At 32.4% G+C, this 24,624-nt stretch overlaps 5 protein-coding genes across 6 annotated transcripts; 3 read left to right on the top strand and 2 right to left on the bottom strand.

The window, feature by feature from the left end:
• Positions 1-118: 118 nt before the first annotated feature.
• LOC107495717 (LEAF RUST 10 DISEASE-RESISTANCE LOCUS RECEPTOR-LIKE PROTEIN KINASE-like 2.1) lies at positions 119-6,986 on the top strand. Of its 2 annotated transcripts, XM_052263397.1 has the most exons (5): positions 119-373; positions 458-1,032; positions 1,972-2,004; positions 2,810-2,833; positions 5,651-6,986. In XM_052263397.1, the coding sequence occupies exons 1-5, from the start codon at positions 192-194 to the stop codon at positions 6,901-6,903; spliced, it is 2,067 nt and encodes a 688-aa protein (XP_052119357.1). In that variant the 5' UTR covers positions 119-191; the 3' UTR covers positions 6,904-6,986. The 2 variants fall into 2 exon arrangements, with proteins under 2 accessions (XP_052119357.1, XP_020981284.1); XM_021125625.2 differs by having other exon boundaries at positions 119-1,032.
• A 2,937-nt stretch (positions 6,987-9,923) lies between these two features.
• LOC107495718 (LEAF RUST 10 DISEASE-RESISTANCE LOCUS RECEPTOR-LIKE PROTEIN KINASE-like 2.4) lies at positions 9,924-13,925 on the bottom strand. Its single transcript, XM_052263163.1, has 3 exons — positions 13,091-13,925; positions 11,395-11,418; positions 9,924-11,179 (listed from the first exon to the last, which is right to left on the bottom strand). The coding sequence occupies exons 1-3, from the start codon at positions 13,923-13,925 to the stop codon at positions 9,924-9,926; spliced, it is 2,115 nt and encodes a 704-aa protein (XP_052119123.1).
• A 1,284-nt stretch (positions 13,926-15,209) lies between these two features.
• Positions 15,210-17,016, top strand: LOC107495719 (rust resistance kinase Lr10-like). The gene is made up of 2 exons (XM_021125627.2): positions 15,210-15,840; positions 15,920-17,016. The coding sequence occupies exons 1-2, from the start codon at positions 15,210-15,212 to the stop codon at positions 17,014-17,016; spliced, it is 1,728 nt and encodes a 575-aa protein (XP_020981286.1).
• Positions 17,017-18,575: 1,559 nt separating this feature from the next.
• On the bottom strand, positions 18,576-20,868 carry LOC107495787 (rust resistance kinase Lr10-like). The gene is made up of 2 exons (XM_016116964.3): positions 20,203-20,868; positions 18,576-20,039 (listed from the first exon to the last, which is right to left on the bottom strand). Exons 1-2 carry the CDS (start codon positions 20,819-20,821, stop codon positions 18,943-18,945), a joined length of 1,716 nt encoding a protein of 571 aa, XP_015972450.1. The 5' UTR covers positions 20,822-20,868; the 3' UTR covers positions 18,576-18,942.
• A 432-nt stretch (positions 20,869-21,300) lies between these two features.
• LOC107495786 (LEAF RUST 10 DISEASE-RESISTANCE LOCUS RECEPTOR-LIKE PROTEIN KINASE-like 2.1) lies at positions 21,301-24,457 on the top strand. Its single transcript, XM_016116963.3, has 4 exons — positions 21,301-22,287; positions 22,382-22,414; positions 22,695-22,718; positions 23,105-24,457. Exons 1-4 carry the CDS (start codon positions 21,399-21,401, stop codon positions 24,370-24,372), a joined length of 2,214 nt encoding a protein of 737 aa, XP_015972449.1. The 5' UTR covers positions 21,301-21,398; the 3' UTR covers positions 24,373-24,457.
• The last annotated feature ends 167 nt before the right edge of the window (positions 24,458-24,624 follow it).

Below are 24,624 nucleotides of genomic sequence, written 5' to 3' on the forward strand. Positions count from 1 at the left end.
TAACTATTAATAGTATTTTTAATGGTTTAAGTACTGGCTAAAAAACACAAAATTGGTGACCTACCATTGCGTTATTCCAAGTCAATGTTATACCATTATTGACTATTGCAAAGACAGTTTTGCCCTTACCACATGGTCTATACTCCATGGTGTTCAACAAATTTGTTTAGCATCTCACACATACATCAATCATGATGAGCAGACGAAAAGCCCTCTTCTGCTCATCACTACTCTTATTGCAACAAATTTTAACTTGCGCAGCGAATCAGAAGGGTAACGGAGAAGCATGTAGGCCTTCCTCTTGCGGCAAAATCAGCAACGTAAAACATCCTTTCCGGCTGAAGGATGATCCTGCAACCTGTGGGGATCCGAGGTATGAGTTGTCTTGTGAGAATAACAGGACGCTGTTATATCTTTTTCCCGGTAAAACTTACCAAGTTGAGGCAATAAACTACAGCAACTTCACGATCCGGCTTGTAGATCCCGGCATCTCAGAGAATGACTGTTCTACCCTTCCTCGCTATTCTTTATCCCGTTCCAATTTCAGTGACAGTTACGTACCCTACTTCCTGCTCTCCAAAGGCGTCAATGAACCATACGGAACCCTTCAAGATCGAGTTTTTGTTAATGGCTCGACAACGGAGGAAGTCGGAATAAGAGTATTCGAGCACGTGATTTTCTTGAACTGCAGCAATCCGATCAAGGACGATCCACGATTCGTGGACACTGCCCCTTGCATTGAAAAAGGTGATCATCATGTTTATGCTGTCGTTGGAGGATTGAAGGCGGTTGAATTAAGAGATGATTGCCGTGTGAAGATGGTTGCTGCCTCATCCTTTCTTGCTCCCGCACAGCGAAACTTGTCATACGGTGAAATTCATAGGAGGCTCAGCTACGGGTTTGATCTTTCTTGGATGCTGGGCGGTGCTTGTGCATCTACTTGTGGGAAGCTCAATCTTTGCTCATTCAACGAAACCGCTCAACGACTCATTTGCACGGATGGCTGTGGCAGTCCAACGGGAGTCCAATGCAGTAAATTTTATTTTTTATCATATATAAATTCTGGGTAAAAACTTGAAGTTAACTCCATGTGAAATTGATAACTGAGAGTTATTAGATGAAAATTTAGTCAAATTAGTTAAATTATCTAACAGTTTTTAGGTATTAACTTCACGTGAAATCGACTGCAATTAAGTTTTCACTTAAATTCTGTTATTCTGATTAAATAAAGCTGATTAAAATTTTATTTTTTATTCACTTAATTAATTTTTTTTATAAAAATTTAGTTATTTTAAATGGAAAATTATACATCAAATAAAAAATATATCATGTTCTCATTTGTTAAAAATAGAAGATAAATAGTATATATACTTATTGGGAACCTTCTTCGTACTTCTATTTTTGTTTTCCATAAGTAGATGACTATGTTCAAAGAAAAAATGTTGAATTTCGAAATAGAAATATAAAGACAATAACTAAAGAATTCTGTTTATATAAAAGTTTGTCTTAAATATAAACTTTTTTGTATTTTTTTAGAACAGAAATATTTACAAAAAAAAAATTAGTCTAAATAAGAATAAGTTCAAAATTACTTTATTTTATATTTATTAATTATTTTTAAAATAAATACATAATATCAGATGTAATAAATATGTAATCTTAAATATTATATACATAAAATTTAAATATTAAGTTAAATAAGATAATTTTAGATTCTTTCTAAAAATATCCATTTTTATTTTTCTATGATGTATTTATTAGCTTATAAAAATTATTAGGTTTATTAATACTTTGTATTATATGTTTGTATCTTCATTAGAAATCCTACATTGAAAGGTTTAGAAAGTAATTTTGTAACTTAAAAGGTTTATGTAAATCCTAGCTCATTTTTCTCTTTTTGAATTTAATATTATTTTTGCATTTATGCTATCTTCAAAATTAGGGAGTTAATATATTTCTACTGTGATTTAGGAAAAATTTCAAAGCTCCAAATCATTGGAAAAGGTATGAATTTTTATCCCTTCTGGTGTTGTTTTAATTTTTTAGGCTTTTTTTTAAGAGAGTGTTCGGTAAATAATGACTATTTTGAACAACATGAACAACCACCAATTAAATAAAAACACACTACATTTTTAAATTATATACCTAAATCTTAATATTAAAATAATTATCCGTACACTTAGTAAAATGAACATCTAATATATCTATTATTCACATTGTTTAATATTTTTATTGTCTACTTATACTTTTCCTTTTTAAAAGGCCCATAAGTCGGACTGGGTTGCATAAAAATAAGAAAAAAAGTCCATAAATCATACATGAATAGAACTATATTCGTTCAAATTGTCTTCACCTATCAATGAGCCTTAACTCACCTGGCATATCTCCCCCTCTCTCTCCCTACCTCAAAGGTTTAGGGTTTAAATCCTAGAGATTGCAATTGAAGAAAAATGTGGTAAAAGTGGGAGAAGTATGTGAGTGTTGTGTACCTAAAATGGAGAGTTGTCCAATTCATTGAGGTACTTAAGATCGGAGATTGTCCAATTCACTTACCAGAAAAAAATCTTCACCCAAAAAAAAAAAGAAAAAAAGAAAGAAAAATTCTTGTCAAGGAAATTAGGTTAGGTATTCAACTCTAAGCATTACGAAGATTAGAACTCAAACATAAAATAATACAAATTAATAAACTGTTGCTTACTAGTTTTCACTTCATAAAAGCTATTTGCTATTTGTTATTATTTTCTTTTGCATTAATGGAAGTATATTATCTTTATCATGTGTCTAATTTTTTACTGATTATTTTCTACAGATTTTGCATATGGAATTTTGAAAGGTAAATCTCATTCTTTAACTTATATATTTATTTTTTATGAGTGATAAAATAGTAAATTTTCATTCATCAAAAGTATAAGAGACGGTAAATTCAATATTATAATAATATACTATAAAAGTATCTATATGCTATTGATAATATGTGGATATACTATACTGTATATAGATATAGATACTATAAATTAAATTTATTTAATTTAATTATCGACGTGGGACATATAACTCAAAAGTCAAGACACAATAATCTCTCCGATTTGTTAACAGATATTTTTTTAAGGGTCTTTGTTTTTCAGAAGATTTTTTTAAGGTTGAAGCTAAGCCACATGTACGAGCACAAAACCATATTGCCAAGTATCCAAATTAAATTTTAAAAACTCATTCCAACACTGGAAACCTGCTAGTTGATTGACAAACCAGCTGCTCAATCTGCTGCTACTTTATTTGAGTAGTAGTATAATTTTGAAAGATCTCATGTAGTTCATATGATTAGATTTTGTCATGTTATGATGTGTAACTTATCAATTATCATCATTTACCTTTTCTTTCTACTTTTAATTAGTGTTAGATCATATTGGTTTTTTTGAAAAAAATTTATTTAATTTTAAACCTATTTAAATATATCTTTTAAAAAAATATTTGTATTAAAAAATTAAATTACTTAATTTTTTAAAAGCTAATCATATCTTGCTTTAAAAAAAGATGTTTGTAATATTTAATTTTTTTTAAAATTTATTCAAATATAAAATAATTTTTATTTATTAAAAAGAGATTTTTTTAAAAAGATAAAAAAATAAATATTTAAAAGCCAATCAAATCTGACTCTTACTTGGATATGAAAGCTGAAATTTTGATGAGAAATTAAGAATATTTTTAATTTACAATATTTAATTACAAGAAGTTTACACAACCTTGTTCTTTTTAACTAAATATATGATAATAAAGATATCTTTTAAATTTTGTCTAAATTATATTATATGTATACAAAAATTAATCACTAATACTTGGCTACTACATATAAAAAATAAAAAATACTATGTATTTGATATTTTATAAAAAAAATATTATACAACTAAATAAGTTTGATTATTTGTTTACTGTATGTTTCATTATTCATTCACTATAACAGAAGGTTTGATAATTTGTATGGTTGACTATCTATTTGAAAAAAATAATAATTAATATTAATAAATATAATAACTTATTTGATATTTAATTTTTAGTGTGCATAAAATATTTTTATATAACTAAACACATACAGTTCTAAATATAAAAATAAAATTATCTCGCTATCTATATCTATTTTTGTGTCTCTGCATGTATGCACTACGGAGACATGCAAAATTAAGGGCAATTTTTTTAAATAAATAAAATGAAAATCAATTTTATTTGATTACACATTTTTACAAATGAAGACAAATGTATTTTTTACGAATTTATAGAAACCGTTGCTAGTAATAGCAAATTATGTGTATTAGATGTTGAACATAAATCGTTGGAGGCAGTAGCGGTTTACGTCGAATATGTTACCAATGTTCAAGTGCCTAACTTTAAGAATGTCTAGTATATCAAGAGCTTTCAATTTGAAATAGATGCTTCCTTGTGGTAACGCTCAAATTTTCATGAATCAAATATTCACACTTCTATTTAGAATAACGCCCCTCATTTTGAGCGTTAACAATGTCAATTTCGGGAAGAAGGTAGGCTCACAGGTGTTACTCTTGGATGGCGCCCTTTAAGTGGCGCGTTATCAGCGCCAAACTTTCTTTTATTCACGCTATTAACGTGCATATAAACTTCATAAATTAACGTTAGTGCATGCATGCTTAAGCCCTTATATATGCATTATTAGTAAATTAATGATTAAAGTATGCATGCATATGTTATTAATTAATAATAAAATGCAAAAAACATGCATAGACTAACGTTAATTCATGAAGCTTATATACATGTTAATAGCGTGAATCAAAGAATGAAACATGCATGTTGAAAGCGTTGTTAAGGCCACTCAATGAAGCATGCAAGCAATACATATTATTCACAAAACAAGTAAAGCATGCAAAGAAAGTTTGATTCATGAGAGAAACTTGAGCGTTACCACAATGAAGCTTTCATTTTAAATTGGAAGTCCTTGACATACTAGACACTTTTAGAGTTAGGCACTTAGGCATTAATAACACATTCAACATAAATCGCTATTGTCTCCAGTGATTTACGTTCAACATCCAACACACATAAACCGTTATTTTCTATAGTAGTTTATGCTCAAACAACGTTCTACAAAAATTATTGTTGGTTCACCTCCTAATACACGTAAATCGTGGGCTACCAGTAGCAGTTTACGTTCTCTCCTAATCTGCTACTACCAATAGCGATTTCTATATATTCATAAAAAAATATATTTACTTCTTCGTTTTCAAAAATGTGTAATAAGGTAAAATTGATGTCTATTTTATTTATTTAAAAAAATTGCCCTTAAAACATATCCTATGACGTTAACAATTTTGAAACAAATACACCCAATAGAAAGTTTTACACATTCTTTTACAAAGATTCGAAATATATATTCAATTTAATTTAAATTAAACAAACTTGGAAATTGTTTCTCAAAAACAGAAAACATGAATAATTAAAAAATTAATATAATAAAATGGTTAGATAATAGATATAAAGGCTATTTAAACACTAAATCATCCTTGGATGAATAACATTTCTGTTAGCAATATAGTCCTCAGCCAAAAAACAAACGTTCATTTGCATTGGTTAGGACATGGCTATAAATAACTTGTTTCACGTAAATTATATATATATTTTTATACAGGATTTCGCAAAGTGGTAGGCAAAGATACTGGTGAAAATTTCTCTAAAATGGATGTGTTAGCTGTTATTAAGATAGGAGTATTCACAGGAAGATTTCTAGTGCCTTACATACTCGTCAAACACACATTGGGTGTCATATTTTTTTCTGCACTTCTGATCTACACATTCCGAAGAAGACATATATCAATTTATGGGAACATTGAAGATTTTTTGCAAGGAAACACCTTCATGCCAATAAGATATTCATATAAAGAGATAAAGAAGATGACAAGAGGTTTCAAGGAAAAGTTGGGAGAAGGAGGATTTGGTACAGTGTACAAAGGAAAGTTAATAAGCGGGCCTTTTGTAGCCGTAAAAATGTTGGGTAAAGCCAATGGTAACGGGCAAGATTTTATTAGTGAAGTTGCTACAATTGGTAGAATACATCATGCCAATGTGGTGAGGCTGATTGGTTTTAATGTCGAGAGATCAAAACATGCTCTGGTATATGAATTCATGCCGAATGGTTCTTTGGATAAATATATCTTCTCTAAAGAGGATAGAATATCTTTAACATATCAGAAGATGTTTGAGATAGCTCTAGGAGTAGCTCGTGGTATGGCTTATTTGCATGAAGGTTGTGACATGCAGATTTTGCATTTTGATATCAAGCCTCACAACATTCTTCTTGATGAGAACTTCATTCCTAAGGTCTCTGACTTTGGTCTCGCAAAACTATATCCTCTTGATAATAGTATTGTAACTTTGACTGCAGCAAGAGGAACAATTGGTTACATGGCTCCTGAACTGTTCTACCAAAATATTGGAGCAGTATCTTACAAGGCTGATGTCTATAGCTTTGGAATGCTTTTGATGGAAATAGCAAGTCAAAGAAGAAATTCGAATCCACATGCAGAGCATTCAAGTCAACTTTATTTTCCATTTTGGATATATGATCAGTTGGTTGCTGAGGAAAATGATGAGATTGAGATGGAAACTTTGATGGATGAAGAAAGGAGTGAGTTAGCAAAAAAGATGTTTATAATTGCGTTGTGGTGCATACAACTGAAGCCAAGTGATCGTCCCTCAATGAGTAAAGTAGTGGAAATGTTAGAAGGAGATGTTGCAAGTATTGAAATGCCTCCAAAACCTTCATATTGTCCAAATGATGTGATTCAAAGAGATTCGGAAGTTGACTCATCAGGAATAGATGCTTCAAATAATTCTTATGTGTCTTCAAGTTTTGAGGAGGAAATACATCCAATCCCTTGTTAAAGTTTTCTGCTTGAAGACCAACATGGTTTACTTTTTTATAATGTGAGGTCGACTTTACGTATGTTTGTTTGTTTATTCAACATTATTCATTAATCAGAATTGTAAATCCAATATAATTATCATACATACATACAACAATAAAGAGAACAAACCAAACTTACTATTATAACCAATGAAGATTATCCAACAAAAGAAATTCCAGCTCCGGACATTTTTACCAAGTTGGGTTTCCAATTATATATTGTACGCCTTTGTTTACTAAAACCTGTTGAATGACAATCTGATCATTTTGAATTAAACAAAATCTTAGAGTTTTAGGCTTTAACTTTTTACCCAATTCTCAACTTTTTAGCGCTGTTACTTGATCATATTATTATGATCATATCTTAGAATATGGTTTAATTTTCTATATACATTTAATTTTGAAAGATGGCTTTAATTTAGATGTATTCATAATTTATTTTATGTGTACTTATATAATTTAAATGTATTGTGAAAATTTAATATAATGTCCTTGTGTTCAGAGCACATTCAAAAATAAATAAGTCTATAACATATCTAAAATAACATAATAACACCTAAAATACTTTTTAAACACATTTAAAATCTGTTTGAATTCATATAAAACAAGTATCATTAAATATTTAAGCAACACCCACAATAAAAAAATTCTATGTTTTAAAAAAAATTTTCTTTTTACTTTTTGTTTTCGTTTTTCTTGCTTCCAGATTAAAAACATCGTATGCTTTTTGCAAAATTCTTCATTGTTTTTGTTTTCTTTGTTTCTTAGATTAAATAGTTTAGTATTTTTTTAAAAGTTATAATTTCAAAAATTTTAATTAAATTCAATTTAAAATAATTGATATTTTAAAGTTTTGAAATTAATGTTTTGAATGTTAAAGAAAAAAGAACATCAAATTTATATGCGATTATTGTAATTATATTTGAAATTTTTGAAAAAAAAATAGCTAAAAATTGGAAGAGTTTAATGAATAATATCTGGTTAGATTGAAAAATAGAAAATACACTATGCAACAACCGAGTGACTAAGTGAAGATTACAATGCAAGTAGAAGTCTAGTTAGGGCGTAAGAAGAAGACAACGACACGCAATAATAACTTGAATTTTTGTAGATTAGAATTTTTTACTATAAATTTTAAAATTCTTCGGTCTATTTCTTTCGGGACGCATAGTAGCTAGAATCTCGATTTAACTCTTAAAATTTTTCGATATTACGATTTTAAATGAGTTTATCGATTTTACGAAATTTGTACTAAGTCTGACAATTTTACGATTTAAATCTTATTAAGATTTTACGTTTTTACGTTTTTTATTTACTTTTTCGATTTCACGTAAAATCTCGATTTTCTCTACTTTGTCGGGACGAACCCTAATTCAGTAGTACTGTTAAGAAAATAATAAAAATGAGTCAATTATTAATTTTAAAATTTCTACCAAAATTCAAAAGTAACTAAACCAAAGGGTCCGACTAAGTATTTCAGAAGATAACATTTTCTTTTTCTTAAACTGCTTTGACAAAATAAGGGTGACGTAGTCCTTTTTTTAATCCGTTTTATTTGGTGTTTCATAATAATTTTAATATTATTAATTTTTTTATTAGTTTACCTCCTTTAACGATTCTTAATTTAATTTTCTGATTTTATTTGGTGCATTGGAGATTTAGAATAGAATTTTTAATTTTTTAAATGGAAAAGAGAAGAATGATTGTGTCATGAGATGAATTATATTCATATTTTTAATTTGAAATTTCGAATTTTGAACATTTGGTCATCTTGACCGTGGAACCTTAAGAATATCTATTTTTCTTTGAATTTGTATCTACAAAGCAACATTAATTCTTATAATCCAATGTTCAAACTAGTTCAGAGGTCGGTTAGTGTTGGACTGGTACGATTTCAAAGGTTTATAACGATTATTTGTGGTTTAATAAAAAGATGTTTAGTTGGGAGGACAGGAGGAATTGGCTTTGATTTTGGCGTTAACTTGTTCTGGAAAAGCACAAATTCTTGGCCTGACTATATCTTCGGAAGGCTCTTTCTACTGCTGTATTTTTGTTTTAGGAGAGACATGTCGCACACAGATAGCTGACCACGATGTTTTTCAGTTCAAGAATCGGTCTTACATTGCATTCGTAATTGTCTAAAAGTCTAGCTAGTTTGGTAATTAAGCTTTGGAGATCTCCGATCAACTACTGGATTTGATGAGTTGGTTCTTACATAATAGCAAACAGCTTCCCTTTAGATTCTTTTCTGGTCTCTGGTGAATTTGGCATTTGATGAATAACGAGATCTTTCATTCTCACAAGCCTTAGACCACAGATAAGGTGATTGGTATGGCTTTATCCTTGAAAAAGAAACTCTAGAATATTTTTGAATTGCAACGAGTGTCTATCCCCTCCACCATTAGTGACTCTTGGATTAATTGTGATGTTAGCTATCTTAACAATAGTGCTCGAGTTAGTTTTGCCATTCATTCTGAATACATACTACTCTAATTTTTTATGTATTCTTATTTATTTTAACGTTAAAATACATTTGTAGATGCTCATCATTATCAGTTCTCTTAAAGCTGACATATATTTCATCCATCTCAAACTAAGACGAGTTTAACCCTAACTAGACTAGATGAGTTATACACACAAGACTCTCTATGCAGGAATACTAAATATTTCATTTTGTTTGCACTTCAGCTAACACCTTGCGGGAGAACATATCACTCTTCTAAAGAAAGGGGCATTAGTAACATTTTTCTAAACAAAGGTTATATACTTATATTTAACTTATTTTATCAAAATAACAATATTAATACGCACATGCTCACCACGAAGTGATCAAATTATCATTCAATTGGTTTTAATAAACAAAAGCGTGCCGCACATAATATAAATAAAAACACAGTGTAGAAAAATATCACCTCTGCTTTGTTATACTTGTCCTTTTACTTAATAAGAAACTAGATTGCAAAAAAGCAAATTCCTTTGGTCATCAACCAGAAAACACTCACATACGATTGGTTGTAATTTCCTCCTCATCAAAACCTGAAGAGCCTGAAGAGTTATTTAAAGTAGTTACTCCTGAATTAATCTCAGAATCCCTGTGAATCATATCATTTGGATAATATGAAGGCCTTGGAGGCATTTCAATGCTTGCAACATCCCCTTCTAACATTTTCACTACTTTATTCATTGAAGGACGATCACTTGGTTTTAATTGTATACACCACAGTGCAGTTATGAAAATCTTTTTTGCTAGTTCACTCGTTTCTTCATGTATCAAAGTTTCCATCTCTATCTCATCATTTTTCCGAGCCAATTGATCGTATATCCAAAATGGAAAGTAAAATTGGCTCGAATGCTCTGCATTTGGATTCGAGTTTCTTCTTTGACTTGCCATTTCCATCAAAAGCATTCCAAAACTATAGACATCAGCCTTGTAAGATACTGCTCCAATATTTTTGTAGAACAATTCCGGAGCCATGTAACCAATTGTTCCTCTTACTGCTGTCAAAGTTACAATACTGTTATCAAGAGGATTAAGCTTTGCAAGACCAAAATCTGACACTTTAGGAATGAAGTTCTCGTCAAGAAGAATGTTATGAGGCTTGATATCAAAATGCAAAATTTGCATGTCACAACCTTCGTGCAGATAAGCTATACCACGAGCCACACCAAGAGATATTTCAAAAAGTTTCTGGTAAGTCAATGATACACTATCCACTTTAGAAAAAATAAACTTATCTAGAGAACCATTCGGCATAAATTCATATACAAGAGCGCGTTTTGAACCCTCGACACAGAATCCAATCAACCTCACCACATTAGCATGATGTATTCTACCAATTGTAGCAACTTCACTGATGAATTCTTGGCCATTTCCCTTTGCTTTACCTAACATTTTTATGGCTACAAAGGGACCACTTATTAACCGTCCTTTGTAGACTGAGCCGAATCCTCCTTCTCCCAACTTTTCCTTAAAACCTGATGTCATCTTCTTTATTTTTTTATATGAATACCTTATTGGCATGAGGGTATTTTTTTGTAGAAAACCTTCAATATTCTCATAGATTGATATATGTCTTTTTTGATATGTGTAGATCAACAGTGCAAAGAAAAACAGAACACCTAATGCATATTTGACGATCATGTATGGCACTAGAAACCGTCCTGTGAATGCACCTACCTTAATAGCAGCTACTACATTTTTTTTTCCAGAAATTTTTTCTCCGGTATCTCTGACAATCACTTTGTTGTTAAATCCTATGTAAATACAAAAATATAGACCAATTTAACCGGTAATGCCACAGAAATAATAAACAAAATTATTTAATTTAATTTAACATATATAATTTTATGCACATAACATTAATAATAACATATTTATTACCGGCTCGCTTTTATCCCAAGAGAATATTATTGGATGGGAAAATAAAATCGTCCAACTCTAAATAATACGCTACGGAATGACATTTTACCTGTCAAAAATCCATATGCAAAATCTGTAGAAAACAATCAGTGAAAATTTATTAGAAACATGGTAAAGACAGTAAACTACCGTTAGTTCGTTGAAGCAAAATAGTAACAACTACTTATTTGAAGTAATAAGCAACAGTATATTGCTTTGTATTATGCCATGTTTAAGGTCTGAATTTCGTATTGCTTCGTATTTATAATTATATCCATCTAAGCTATTTTCTTAAATATAGAGCTAATTGAGATATAACGAACATATATATTAAGTAATGAGAAAGTTTAGGGCCATAAAAAAAAGTGAGTGATCTTTTACCATTAAATGTAATCTCACACAATTAAAAATACTATTGATAGCCAATTAGTTACAAAACACAAAAATTATTGATCCCTAACACTCCGCATTCCTCATAAATAATTATGTAAGAGCGGATTAATGTTGAAGCAGTAGGTCAATAATTATTTTCCATGTATGATATTATAGATTTAAGTCAATACCAGAAATTTACTAAAATTAATATACATGATACAATGTTAAAACATAGGTATAAGTTATATTTTCAAATTTGAGGTATTGAGCGGGCAAAATAGGTATAAGTTATTATTTAATATTTAATTTAAAATACAGAATATATAATCGATAGATTTAAGAAGTAATAAGTACTACGTGTACAATAGAAAAGCATTCAATAACATACAATATATAAATATTATAAATGGTAAAGACTCGTGCATTTATTTTCATACAAAGTCGATAGTTAAAAATTATTAAATAATAATTCAGTCGAATTTATTAAATCATTTAATAATTTTTAAATATCAATTTCATATAAATATAATTGTATAAAAAATTTTGCAGTTACAAATACACAGACATAACATCTTTCCCACAAGTAGTAGTATACATACAGTTGTTTCAAACTAAAATACATGTACTTTTATACTAAAAAGTAAAAAAAAAAAAAAACACAGACTTTTTAAAATCTGAAATATAACATTTTTTGCATAAAATATACAGACTTTTCAATAGTGTTCAAAATAGGCATATTTTTCTGTTGTATGTAGAACAGATATAATCCTTTCCTTTTTGGTCTTTGATTATAGATTTATAGTCCTATACTCCTAGTCTCCTATTCATAAATTTGATTCATGGACTTTACCCTTTTTGTATGCCGATCAACTCGCCCTATTATAATAAGTTTTTCAGAAAAAACAAAATACAGAAAAAAAAGTAGAGAACAATTCTATGTAAGAGATAAAATTCATACCTTCTGCAATGATTTGGAGCTTTGACACGTCACCTAAATGACAGTAAAAATGTATTAGCCGGCAATGGTAGTTGAACACACAAATTTCTTTGTTAATAACAAACAAAGATTCTTTTCTTTTCACTGAAATGCAATATATGGTTGGAATAAAAGTAACATTTTAATTTGCGGAAGAAATGAAAAACCTATATTGAGATTTTCCAGTATTGGCCTGACCCTTGGCTCTAATGTGATTAGGTTATACTCTTTTTTTTTAAGTACACAATTGTATAATTATATTTATTTTTTTAATAATAATTTACGCTGTGGATACAAAAGATGATTATTTTTGCTGATGTAATTAGATACATGTGTAAAATTATTTTACATTATTGACGGTGTATCAAAATTATTTTTTTTTATGGAAATAATGTTTAGAGTTTAATTTTCTTACGGCATTCATTGAACGTTATTGGAGTGAAACAGCGATCCGCTCGGCAAGTGATGAGATTTGGAGAGGTTTCGTTGAAGAAGCAAGAACTCAGCTGGCCACAGGCAGATGAACAAGCACCGCCGATCATCCAAGAAAGATGAAATCCGTAAGCGAGTTTTCTATGAATTTCAGCGTATGACAAGTTTTGGTAGATGAAGAATGAATCCTCCCACGATCTCGGTGGAACAAGAAAGGATGAGGCAGCAACCATCTTCACACGGCACTCATCTCTTAATTCACCCACGTCCATGTCTCCAAGAACAGCATAAACATTGCCTCCTTCTTTAACGCAAGGAGCAGCATCCACGAATCGTGGATCATCCCTGATCGGATAGCTGCAGTTCAAAAAGATCACGTTCTCGAACATTCTTACTACATCATAATGAGTTCGTTCTTGAATAGTTCCATATGGTTCACTGTATTTGGGGATATCCATGTAGCCATAGCTGTCACTGAAATTTCTAGCGGACAAAGAATATCGGGGAAGGGTGGAGCAGTCATCCCCTGAGTCTGAAATGGCGGGATCTACAAGCCGGATTGTGAAGTTATTGTAGTTTATTGCCTGCACATGGTAGCTTATACCGGGGAAAAGATATAACAGCGTCCTGTTATTCTCACAAGACAACTCGTACCTGGAATCCCCACAGCTTGCGGGATCATCCTTGAGCCGGAAAGGATGTTTTATGTTGGTGATTTTGCCGCAAGAGGAAGGCCTACATGCTCCTCCATTGCAACAAGTTTGAAAGAGCAACTTTAAGAGTAGTAGTGAACACCACAAGCCTTTCCCTCTGCTCATGAATGCCTAAATCAAAACGGAAATCTACTTTGTTGAACACTGTGATGGATTATTTTGTAATAAACAAGACTCCATTAAAGTTTAACTTTAATTGAAGACAAATGTTAATTACATTAGAATTTATTATTCTTGGACGTTACTTAAGGTAGCGTTTGTTTTGCAGTACTGGGACAGAGACTGAGAGACTGAGATACAGTATCATGTTTGTTGGCTCAGAGACTGGTACTAAAATTTCTGTCTCTATCCCCAAAATTTCAGTATTTCAGTGCCTCCAAAATGTAGGGACACAGGGGACTGATATTTTTAAAAACAAAGACTGAAACTTTAATAACATTTTATACTTAAAATACTCTCATTTTAATTAATTAATTCCAATTTTATCCTTTGTGTAAATTAAATTAGAATTTTATTCTTGTTTCAATTTTTGTCTCTCACTTGGCACCAAACATAATAATAAAACTTATTTTAGTCTCTATCTCTTAGTCTCTGTCTCTCAGTCTCAGTCTTTCAGTATCTGTCTCTCCACCAAACGCTACCTAAAAGCTGCGTTTATTTGTTTAGAAAGACAGACCACTGAAAAAGGGACATAGAGACATAAAATTATATTTGACAGATAAGATATGAATAGAGATATTATATTTAAAGATATTGAATTAGTGTATTTTATGTCTATTATAACAAGATATAAAAATACTAACAAAAAACACAACTTATTTTTTTATTATTTTTATTTATTTTTTATAATTATATTTTTCTTCTCAAAATTTTTGAATAAAAAAAATAAATTTTCATAATTTATTCTACTTTATTATCAAATAGAATATAAAAATATTAAATTTTATGTTTCGATCCTTTATATCTTATTGTTAGTGTCTTGTTTTGTCTTATTCTTAGAAACAAATGCAGCCTTAATTATTAACTTAATATATTTAGCTTATTAATTTAACAATATATTTTATCCTATACTTTTAAATATTAATGATTAAATGATGACATTTTTTTTAATTATCTTGTAATAAAATTTATTTATTCAATATAACATATTCAAAATTAATTAAAAATAATAGAAAAATTAATCTATCCAATAAAAGAAATTCTTAAAGATTTTTAAATAATAAAAATTTATTGATTAAGAAAACATCGGATCCAAAATTCTTTTAAGGGCTAATTGGAGTATTCACTCCTTAAAAAATTATTAACCCATCCTACAATCAATTTTTTATCATTTTGAACTTGGTTCATTTGCAAAGCAAAGAAAACTTTGATTTCCCATTTTCATTGACCATGGTAGCATTATTATTGGTGCTGCTGCTGAATTTGAATCTGGACATGGGAATTTACCATGATGATCCGGTTCCATGTCCCGTGCGTCTCTACTGTTCAGAAGACAAAACCAATATCCTTGAGCTGCCTGCCTTTCCATCCTCAGTAAAACTCCCCGTCACAAGCATTAGCTACACCTCAAACACTTTACAAGTATATGATCCCAAACACTGTTTTCCACAACTCTTTCTCACACTCAATTATTCATCATTTTATCCTTTCCAATCCATTAAACAATCACTTGAGTTCGATAGTTTTGATGATCCTCTACACCCAACAAACTGTACTTTCTTTGATTGCTCTTCAAGCGTGCCACCAAACATCCTCAGCGGCTACTACGAGGAACAAGATCTGTTATCTTGCCCGATTCTTATTGCTTTAGATGACGACAACATCATCGAATCCAACCTTGTATTGTGCACAAAATTGACTCGTCATGTCTTGCCAATTTCCGTATGTAAGATACAGTGGAATTGGGAACCATTATACTTGGTATGGTCGACAGAAACTTTCAAGAGTGGATGCTTTGTTGCTTGCAACGTATCCAACAATGGTACTGAACACCATGAATCCGTTCTTTTACCCCTTACAGGTAACAAACTTAAACTTGGATTAAACACCATTATGGTATATTTACTTGGAAAGTTCAATGTGTTTATAATGTTATGCAGGTGCAACTCTCCTTGTGCTAATACTGGGTGTCATGTATCATATATATTGCTATTATAGAAACAAAGGAGAAGATCAACAAAGAATTGAAACTTTTTTGAAGGACTACAAAGCATTAAACCCAACAAGATTCTCTTATACTGATATGAAGAGAATTACTAAGCAGTTTAAGGACAAGTTAGGTGAAGGAGCTCATGGAGCTGTCTACAAAGGTAAATTAACTAATCAAATTCTGGTTGCCGTCAAGATTCTCAATAAAGCAGATGGAGATGGGACAGAATTCATAAATGAAGTGGGAACAATGGCCAAAATCCACCATGTCAATGTGGTCCGCTTGCTTGGCTACTGCGCCGACGGATCTCACCGCGCTTTGGTTTATCACTTCTTCCCCAATGGTAATCTGCAGAGCTTCATTGCTCTGTCAAGCGACAAAGAAACCTTCTTTGGATGGAACAAGATGCATCAGATTGCTGTAGGCATAGCCAAAGGGATTGAATATCTTCACCAAGGCTGTGACCAAAGAATTCTGCATTTCGACATTAATCCTCGCAATGTCTTGTTAGATCAAAATTTCACTCCTAAAATTTCAGACTTTGGTTTAGCTAAGTTATGCTCCAAGAATCGAAGCACTGTGTCCATGACAGCAGCAAGGGGAACGTTAGGATACATGGCGCCTGAAGTTTTTTCTAGAAACTTCGGTAATGTATCTTACAAATCCGATATCTACAGTTATGGGATGTTGTTGCTTGAGATGGTTGGAGGAAGAAAAAATACAAATGCGAGTCAAGAAACATTTCAAGTTCTATATCCGAATTGGATACACAATTTGCTTGAAGGAGATGACACATATATTCCTATCGACGATGATGGAGATTTTAGAATTGCAAAGAAGCTTGCAATAGTGGGACTATGGTGCATCCAGTGGCACCCGGTGCACCGTCCCTCCATGAAAAGTGTAGTTCAAATGCTTGAAGCAGAGGAAGATAAGTTGAAAGTGCCTCCGAATCCTTTTGAATCTATAGCTGCGACTAGTTCAAGTGCAATTATTCCAGCAAAATTCTTGAATTTGGAATTGGAAGTAATTCCAGAAACAGACTAGTTTAATTAAGTAAGCGAGTTCCTTTAGTTTGGACTATTTAAGATTAGCTTGTATATAGGTCCAAAATTTTGTTAATTCATGTGTTACATTAATTCTTTCTCTCTTTACGCGTAAAAATGTCACTGATCTAAGACCAATAATTACCACTCACCCTCCCCTGAGGTACAGTTCTCGCATTATTGTATCTTTAAAAGTACAGTTATTACAACTAATTGTCCACGACTTTTACAACGCTAAGCTCAAGTAGACAGTGAGGCGTCTATTGAATATACCCTTGTTCTTATCTTTTTAATAGAAAATCAGAAATAGAGTTGTCAATTTGGATAGTGAATGCCGGCACAAATTAATTTTAAAATTGAATTGAATTTAGTGTAATTTACCAAAACAGAATTTGGAGCTGAAATATGTGGATATAGAATTTCCATTTTTCATAGTGCGAGAAAATGAATCTATCACTTTGATTTGATCTGAAAAAAAAGTGCATTTTATATTCTACAAAAAAAAAGAAAGGCTTCTCACTGACTAGAAAAAAAAATTCTTACAGATTGCAAAAAGGTTAAAAGAAAAAGAAAGAAATTCACTTAAAAAGGAATATTTTCGGATTTCACCCACGAATCACAACAAAACTATACACACAATTTTCAGCCGAATGCCGGAGTTGCGTAACTATTCCATATGCTACTTGCCAAATACCGTGTCGGACATATAAAAATATCATCTTATTTTATTTAGAAAAAGTATAGGGAGATGAAGATTTAGGAAGTATTAGAGATATAAACATTAGTGTTACGTTGTCTTGTTAGGTTACACTTTTGGGATGAGTGGTTTCAGGAAATGGTATTAGAGTTCCAGATCCAAAAGGTCAAAAGTTTGAACCTTGGTGAACCCAAAATTAGCTTTTTATAACGTGAGATATCCCTGGTTTTCATAAACCAAAGATTTAGCCCATTGTACACATTGTACGTTTAGGCCATTGGCTCCCTAGCACTACTCTTTTATTTATTAATCAACAAGTTAACAAACCACTAGTCATTATATTTATGGGATATATTATCATATTGATAATCATTTCGTAATATTATATATAATTTAGAGTATAAGGCTATAAGCTACTTAAGAAATTGTCATTATAAAAGTGCTTAGTTTTCGTCAAGAATTTTAGACGTACAAAGAACAAGATGATAAGTCTACAATATGTGGCATCTAGAAGTTCAACCGAAATTGAGTATAGAGCCATAACAAATGCTGCTTATGTGAAGCTGTGTGGCTCACCAATTTGCTCAAGTTTATTGATATTACCATTGATTTTGCCATGTTGTTTTTGTGATAATATGCCGACAATTCAACTCGCTTCTAATCCTACTTTTTATAAAAGATCCCAATATATTAAAATAGATTGTCACTCTATAAGAGAAAAAGTTAAAACAGGCTTCATCAAAACAGCATGTACACACTCTATTCTTAATTTAAATCATTTATTTTTTCATCACCAAAGTCTCTGAACTAATATACAGCACATAAATTTAAATAAAAACAAAAGCAATATAAAAAATATCACATCTGCAAGATATACTTGTCCTTTTACTTAACATAATAAGAAACAAGATCGTTAAAAAGCTAGGTCATGGATGGTAACATTTTTCTGAAGCAGCTCAACTGCGACCTCTGAAATCGACATATAGTTTCTATTGATGCATAACGGTTCGTCGGTTCCTAGCTTCATAATTGAAATAGATGTTACACATACTAATTAACGTGGCGTTCTATCAGGAGCTAAGCCACTTTTTTATATATATTTTTGTAGGTATTTTTTACCATACATAACAAAAAATTAAAAGGTGAAAAACAACTTTCTTTGATTACAACATCACACACATGCACACACACCAAGTGCTAGTTAAATGTTTAATAATATGTTGAATCAAACTAGTCTGTTTCTGGGATTACTTCCAATTCCAAATTCAGACGTCTTGCTGGAATAATTGCACTTGAACTAGTCGCAGCTGCAGATTCAAAAGGATTCGGAGGCACTTTCAACTTGCTTTCCTCTCCTTCAAGCATTTGAACTACACTTTTCATGGACGGACGCTGAACCGGGTGCCACTGGATGCACCATAGTCCCACTATTGCCAGTTTCTTTGCAATTCTAAAATCTCCATCATCATCAATAGGAATATATGTATCATCTCCTTCAAGCAAATTATGTATCCAATTCGGATATAGAACTTGAAATGTTTCTTGACTAGCATTTGTATTTTTTCTTCCTCCAACCATCTCAAGCAATAACATCCCATAACTGTAGATATCGGATTTATAAGATACATTGCCGAAATTTCTAGAGAAAACTTCAGGCGCCATGTAGCCTAAGGTTCCCCTAGCTGCAGTCATGGATACAGTACTTCGATTTTTGGAGCATAACTTAGCTAAACCGAAGTCTGAAATTTTTGGAGTGAAACTTTCATCTAACAGGACATTGTAAGGATTAATATCAAAATGCAGAATTCTCTGATCACAGCCTTGGTGAAGATATTCAATCCCTTTGGCTATGCCAAGAGCAATCTGATGCAACTTGTTCCATCCAAGGAAGGTTTCTTTGTTGCTGGACGAAGCGATTAAGCTCTGGAGATTACCATTGGGGAAGAAGTGATAAACTAAAGCGCGGTGAGATCCATCAGCACAATATCCAAGCAAGCGAACAACGTTAACATGGTGGATTTTGGCCATTGTTCCTACTTCATTTATGAACTCTGTCCCATCTCCGTCTGCATTATTGAGAATCTTGACAGCAACAAGAATTTGATTGGACAATTTACCTTTGTAGACAGCTCCATGAGCTCCTTCACCTAACTTGTCCTTAAACTGCTTAGTAATTCTCTTGATATCAGCATAAGAGAATCTTGTTGGGTTTAATGCCTCATAGTCCTTCAAAAAAGTTGCAACTCTTTGTTGATCTTCCCCTTTGTTTCTATAATAGCAATATATATAATACAAGGCAGCCAGTGTTGAGAACAGGAGAGCTGCACCTGCATGCCATTATAAACAAAATTCAATTTTATAAAACTAATAAAATATTTTTGGGATAGGCATAGTTCTTGGCAATATACAATAGGGCAGAGTCCCTTGCTTACTCTATTCAAACATAAATGATACTATGAAGATAAAATAATAGTAATAGGATTGTCTCACCTATAACGGGTAAAATAATTGATTCATAGTATTGTGTCCCCTTGGGCATCTTGCAACCAACGAAGCATCCACTATGGAAATTCGTTTCCGACCACACCAAGTAGAATGAAAAATCCCTTATAAATTCGGCGTGCATTGGTAGAACCTGATGGGACAGTTTTCTGCAGCGCACAAGATTCGTGCGGACAACGCCGTCGTCATCGTCGGCCGCTTGAATCCGGCAAGGTAACCTCGTGTACTCACTATTTGAAGAAGGACAATGGAAGAAAGTAATGTTGGTGGGTTTAAGTGGATAGTTTTCATCATAACCAGGGGCAGAGTAACCAAAATCTCTTCGAATGAATCGGAAAGGATCGAATGATGAATAATTGAGTTTGAGAAAGAGTTCCGACAAACAGATTCCGGCAGCATACACTTCTAGAGTTTTGGATTTGAAATTAATGTGACGGACGGGGAGTTTTACCGAGGATGAAACTCCAGGGAGCTCAAGAATATTGGTTTCGTTTTTTGTACAGTACAGACGAACGGGACATTGAACAGGGTCACGGTGGCTAATTCCGATGTTGATGAGATTGAAATTGAGAAGCAGAAGCAGGATGAATAATGCTTCCATCGTCATAATGTGAGTTTGAGAAATTACTTGAATGTTTCTTTCCTTGGTTTTTGTATGTGTGAACTCATTGACTAATATAAAGTTTACTCTAACATTAAATAGTTGGAATTGAACACGTTACCGACATGCTTATGCATTGGTTTCCAAGTCAATGGCAAAGAGGATTTTTCAAAAGTAGTTAGTTCATTGCCACTGAATACATGCTTGAAAATGGTACATGAGTTTGAATTGTTTACCCGAAAAATCTATTAGATGTTGATCCTCATTTCATAGTTGACTCTAATTCGAATTAATGTCCACGTTAGAAATAACTGCTCCAGCTATACAATCTGCAACACTATTTGTATTAAAAGAATATAGTCTCTCCAATTCTAATTCATAACCTTCTATATATACTATTTCAAATCCCATTTTAGAATATCCTTACCAAGCATCCTTTAATTTACCAAAAAAAAAAGCTTTTAAACAATCGGTTTCACAAATAACCTCACAAAACCCACCGTCCCAAACTAGAAGTAAACTTCTCGAAATCAATATTAAAACAGTTTGGTCCTCACCGCAAGTTGCTAATTCATGATCAGTGATGAGCAGTAGGAAAGGTTTCTGCTTCTCCCGCTTAAAGTTGCTGCTCCTGATTGTTACAGTTGCAGCAGCTGCTGATCATAACAGAACATGTACGCCCTCCGCATGCGGCAAAGTCACCACCATAACACATCCTTTCCGGCTGAGGGGCGACCCTGCAAGCTGTGGCGACCGGAGGTACGAGTTGTCTTGCGAGAATAACATCACCCTCTTATATCTTTTTCCCGGTAAAACCTACCATGTTCAGGCAATAAACTACAACAACTTCACGATCCGGCTTCTAGATCCAGCCATCTCAGAGAATGACTGTTCTACCCTTCCTCGCTATTCTTTATCCCTAACCAATTTCAGTACCTTTGGGGATGACTATTATTACAAAACAGTCGCCGAAGTCGGCACCGGAAAATACGAATTCCTTCAAGAACGAGTCTCCTTAAATGGCTCCACACCGGAGGAGAACGCAGTGAGAATGTTCGAGCACGTGGTGTTCTTGAACTGCAGCAATCCGGTGAGGGACGATCCACGATACGTGAACACTGCTCCTTGCATTAAAGAAGGCGGTAATAATGTTTATGCTGTGCTTGGAGACTTGGCGGTGGTTGAATTAAGAGATGATTGCCGTGTGAAGCTGATTGCAGCCTCATCGTTTCTTGTTCCACCGAGATTATATTATGATGATTCAGTGTTCATCGAGCAGAACTTGGCATACTCTGAAATCCATAAGAAACTCAGTTACGGATTTGAACTTTCGTGGATGTATGGGTTTGCTTGTGAAGATAAATGCGGGATGAAGAATTTTTGCGTATTCAACGAAATCACTCAGAACATCACCTGTGGGGATCCGGATAATCCCGTCTGTGATTACACTTCACTGCTGAACTACAAATGTGGTAAGAAAATTAAAGTTGCAGATCTATCTATCACTGTTGTCTGATTATTTTCAAAATTAGAGAGCTAATAGATTTTTTAATTACTGTGATTTAGGAAACGTGTCAAAGCTACAAATAATTGCACAAGGTATGAATTTTATCCCTTAAGGCGACTACTTTTTGTACACTCATTGTAGATGTTAGAGTTCTTGAAGAAGTGGGAGATTACAAACAGAACAATACAGAGCAAGAATCAGACCTAGATATGAATGAGAGGAGGAAGCAAGAGTTGGAAACTTTAAGTATAAAAGTTACAAATCTTGTTTGTTGTCAAATTTAGGTGTCAAATGTGGAAACATGTGATATCTATATTAGTTTTTTTATTGCCTTCACCATGTTGCTAACTTTTCACTGATTCTTTTCGACAGATTTTGCATACGGAATTTTGAAAGGTAAGTTCTCATTCCATACTATTTATGTACAATTGCATGGTGTAATTTTCCTATTTGTTTGGCATAAGTGTCATGAGGAGTATAAGAGAGATTTTAGTTATTTTAGTTAACACTAAGAAAGCTTATTAGTAATATTAAATCATTCATAACTTGGGTTGTACTAGGTAAACAAATGAGGCAAATGATTAATTATCTTTTAAAGACTAATTTGTCAAACTTGTATTCTAGTCTTGTGTCTTCTAAGACTCAAATATCTGATTCTTTTTACATCTACATACATTATATATCAAATAATAAATTCCTTGTACATACTTTGAATAAAGTTTTATATGTGTTCATTGGTAGCAAATACATTTAAATTGATCCATATTCTTATAATTACACAGGACTTCGCAAAGTGTGGCACACGGATAGTGGTGAACACTTCTCTAAAAGAGATGTAATACCTGTTGTTAAGGTTGGATTATTCATGGGATTGTTTCTGATCTCATACATAATCCTCAAATACTCAATAGGTGTCATGTTTTTCTTTGCATTGTTGATCTACACGTTTCGAAGAAGGCATATATCAATCTATGAAAATATTGAGGATTTTCTACAAGGAAATACTCTCATGCCAATAAGATATTCATATAAAGAGATAAAGAAGATGACCAGAGGTTTTAAGGAGAAGTTGGGAGAAGGAGGATTTGGTGCAGTGTACAAAGGAAAACTACAAAGTGGGCCTTTTGTAGCCATAAAAATGTTGGGTAAAGCCAAAGCTAATGGCCAAGAATTTATCAGTGAAGTTGCTACCATTGGTAGAATACACCATGCAAATGTAGTAAGGTTGATTGGGTTTTGTGTGGAAGGTTCAAAACGCGCTCTTATATATGAATTCATGCCAAATGGTTCTTTAGATAAATATATATTTTCTAAAGAAACAAATGTATCTCTAACTTCGGAGAAGATGTTTGAGATATCCCTTGGTGTGGCACGCGGTATGGCTTATCTACATGAAGGTTGTGACATGCAAATTTTACATTTTGATATCAAGCCTCACAACATTCTTCTTGACGAGAACTTCATTCCTAAGGTCTCAGACTTTGGTCTTGCAAAACTATATCCTCTTGATAATAGTATTGTGACTTTGACTGCGGCAAGAGGAACCATTGGTTACATGGCCCCAGAATTGTTCTATCAAAATATTGGAGCAGTATCTTACAAGGCTGATGTGTATAGTTTTGGAATGCTTTTGATGGAAACAGCAAGTCAAAGAAGAAATTTAAATCCTCATGCAGAGCATTCAAGTCAACTTTATTTTCCATTTTGGATATATGATCAGTTGGCTGCTGAGGAAACTGATGAGATTGAGATGGAAACTTTTATGCATGAAGAAAGGAGTGAGTTAGCAAAAAAGATGTTTATAATTGCATTGTGGTGCATACAACTGAAGCCAAGTGATCGTCCCTCAATGAATAAAGTAGTGGAAATGTTAGAAGGAGATGTTGCAAGTATTGAAATGCCTCCAAAACCTTCATATTGTCCAAATGATGTGATTCAAAGAGATTCCCAAGTTGACTCATCAGGAGTAGATGCTTCAAATAATTCTTATGTGTCTTCAAGTTTTGAGGAGGAAAGTACATCAAATCCCTTGTTAAAGTTTTCTGCTTGATGACCAACATGGTTTACTTCTTTACAATCTTGTTTCTTAGTTATTAAGTAAAAGGACGAGTAAAGACAGTAAATTTTTTAATGAAGTTGTGCATGTGTATGTGTGTGTGTTTGTTTAGTCAACATTATTCATTAATCAGAAATTCAGAATTGTAAATCCAATAAAATTATCATACCTACAGCAATATCGAGAACAAACCAAACTTACAATTATAACCAACGTTGGAATATTAATTTTCAACATGTACTGTGA

Source organism: Arachis duranensis, chromosome 6 (assembly GCF_000817695.3).
Source record: "Arachis duranensis cultivar V14167 chromosome 6, aradu.V14167.gnm2.J7QH, whole genome shotgun sequence".
In the NCBI taxonomy this organism is placed as follows: domain Eukaryota; kingdom Viridiplantae; phylum Streptophyta; class Magnoliopsida; order Fabales; family Fabaceae; genus Arachis; species Arachis duranensis.

Excerpts from the sequence above, each read along its gene's own strand:
- LOC107495717 (XM_021125625.2), top strand. The coding sequence starts at position 192 with ATGATGAGCAGACGAAAAGCCCTCTTCTGCTCATCACTACTCTTATTG. Across the intron at positions 1,033-1,971 it reads TCCAACGGGAGTCCAATGCA|GAAAAATTTCAAAGCTCCAA; the intron begins GTAAATTTTATT and ends ACTGTGATTTAG. Across the intron at positions 2,834-5,650 it reads TGCATATGGAATTTTGAAAG|GATTTCGCAAAGTGGTAGGC; the intron begins GTAAATCTCATT and ends ATTTTTATACAG.
- LOC107495718 (XM_052263163.1), bottom strand. The coding sequence starts at position 13,925 with ATGAGCAGAGGGAAAGGCTTGTGGTGTTCACTACTACTCTTAAAGTTG. Across the intron at positions 11,419-13,090 it reads AATAACGTTCAATGAATGCC|ATTTTGCATATGGATTTTTG; the intron begins GTAAGAAAATTA and ends TGTTTTCTACAG. Across the intron at positions 11,180-11,394 it reads TGCATATGGATTTTTGACAG|GATTTAACAACAAAGTGATT; the intron begins GTAAAATGTCAT and ends GTATTTACATAG.
- LOC107495719 (XM_021125627.2), top strand. The coding sequence starts at position 15,210 with ATGGTAGCATTATTATTGGTGCTGCTGCTGAATTTGAATCTGGACATG. Across the intron at positions 15,841-15,919 it reads CGTTCTTTTACCCCTTACAG|GTGCAACTCTCCTTGTGCTA; the intron begins GTAACAAACTTA and ends AATGTTATGCAG.
- LOC107495787 (XM_016116964.3), bottom strand. The coding sequence starts at position 20,821 with ATGACGATGGAAGCATTATTCATCCTGCTTCTGCTTCTCAATTTCAAT. Across the intron at positions 20,040-20,202 it reads AATTATTTTACCCGTTATAG|GTGCAGCTCTCCTGTTCTCA; the intron begins GTGAGACAATCC and ends AATGGCATGCAG.
- LOC107495786 (XM_016116963.3), top strand. The coding sequence starts at position 21,399 with ATGAGCAGTAGGAAAGGTTTCTGCTTCTCCCGCTTAAAGTTGCTGCTC. Across the intron at positions 22,288-22,381 it reads ACTGCTGAACTACAAATGTG|GAAACGTGTCAAAGCTACAA; the intron begins GTAAGAAAATTA and ends ACTGTGATTTAG. Across the intron at positions 22,719-23,104 it reads TGCATACGGAATTTTGAAAG|GACTTCGCAAAGTGTGGCAC; the intron begins GTAAGTTCTCAT and ends ATAATTACACAG.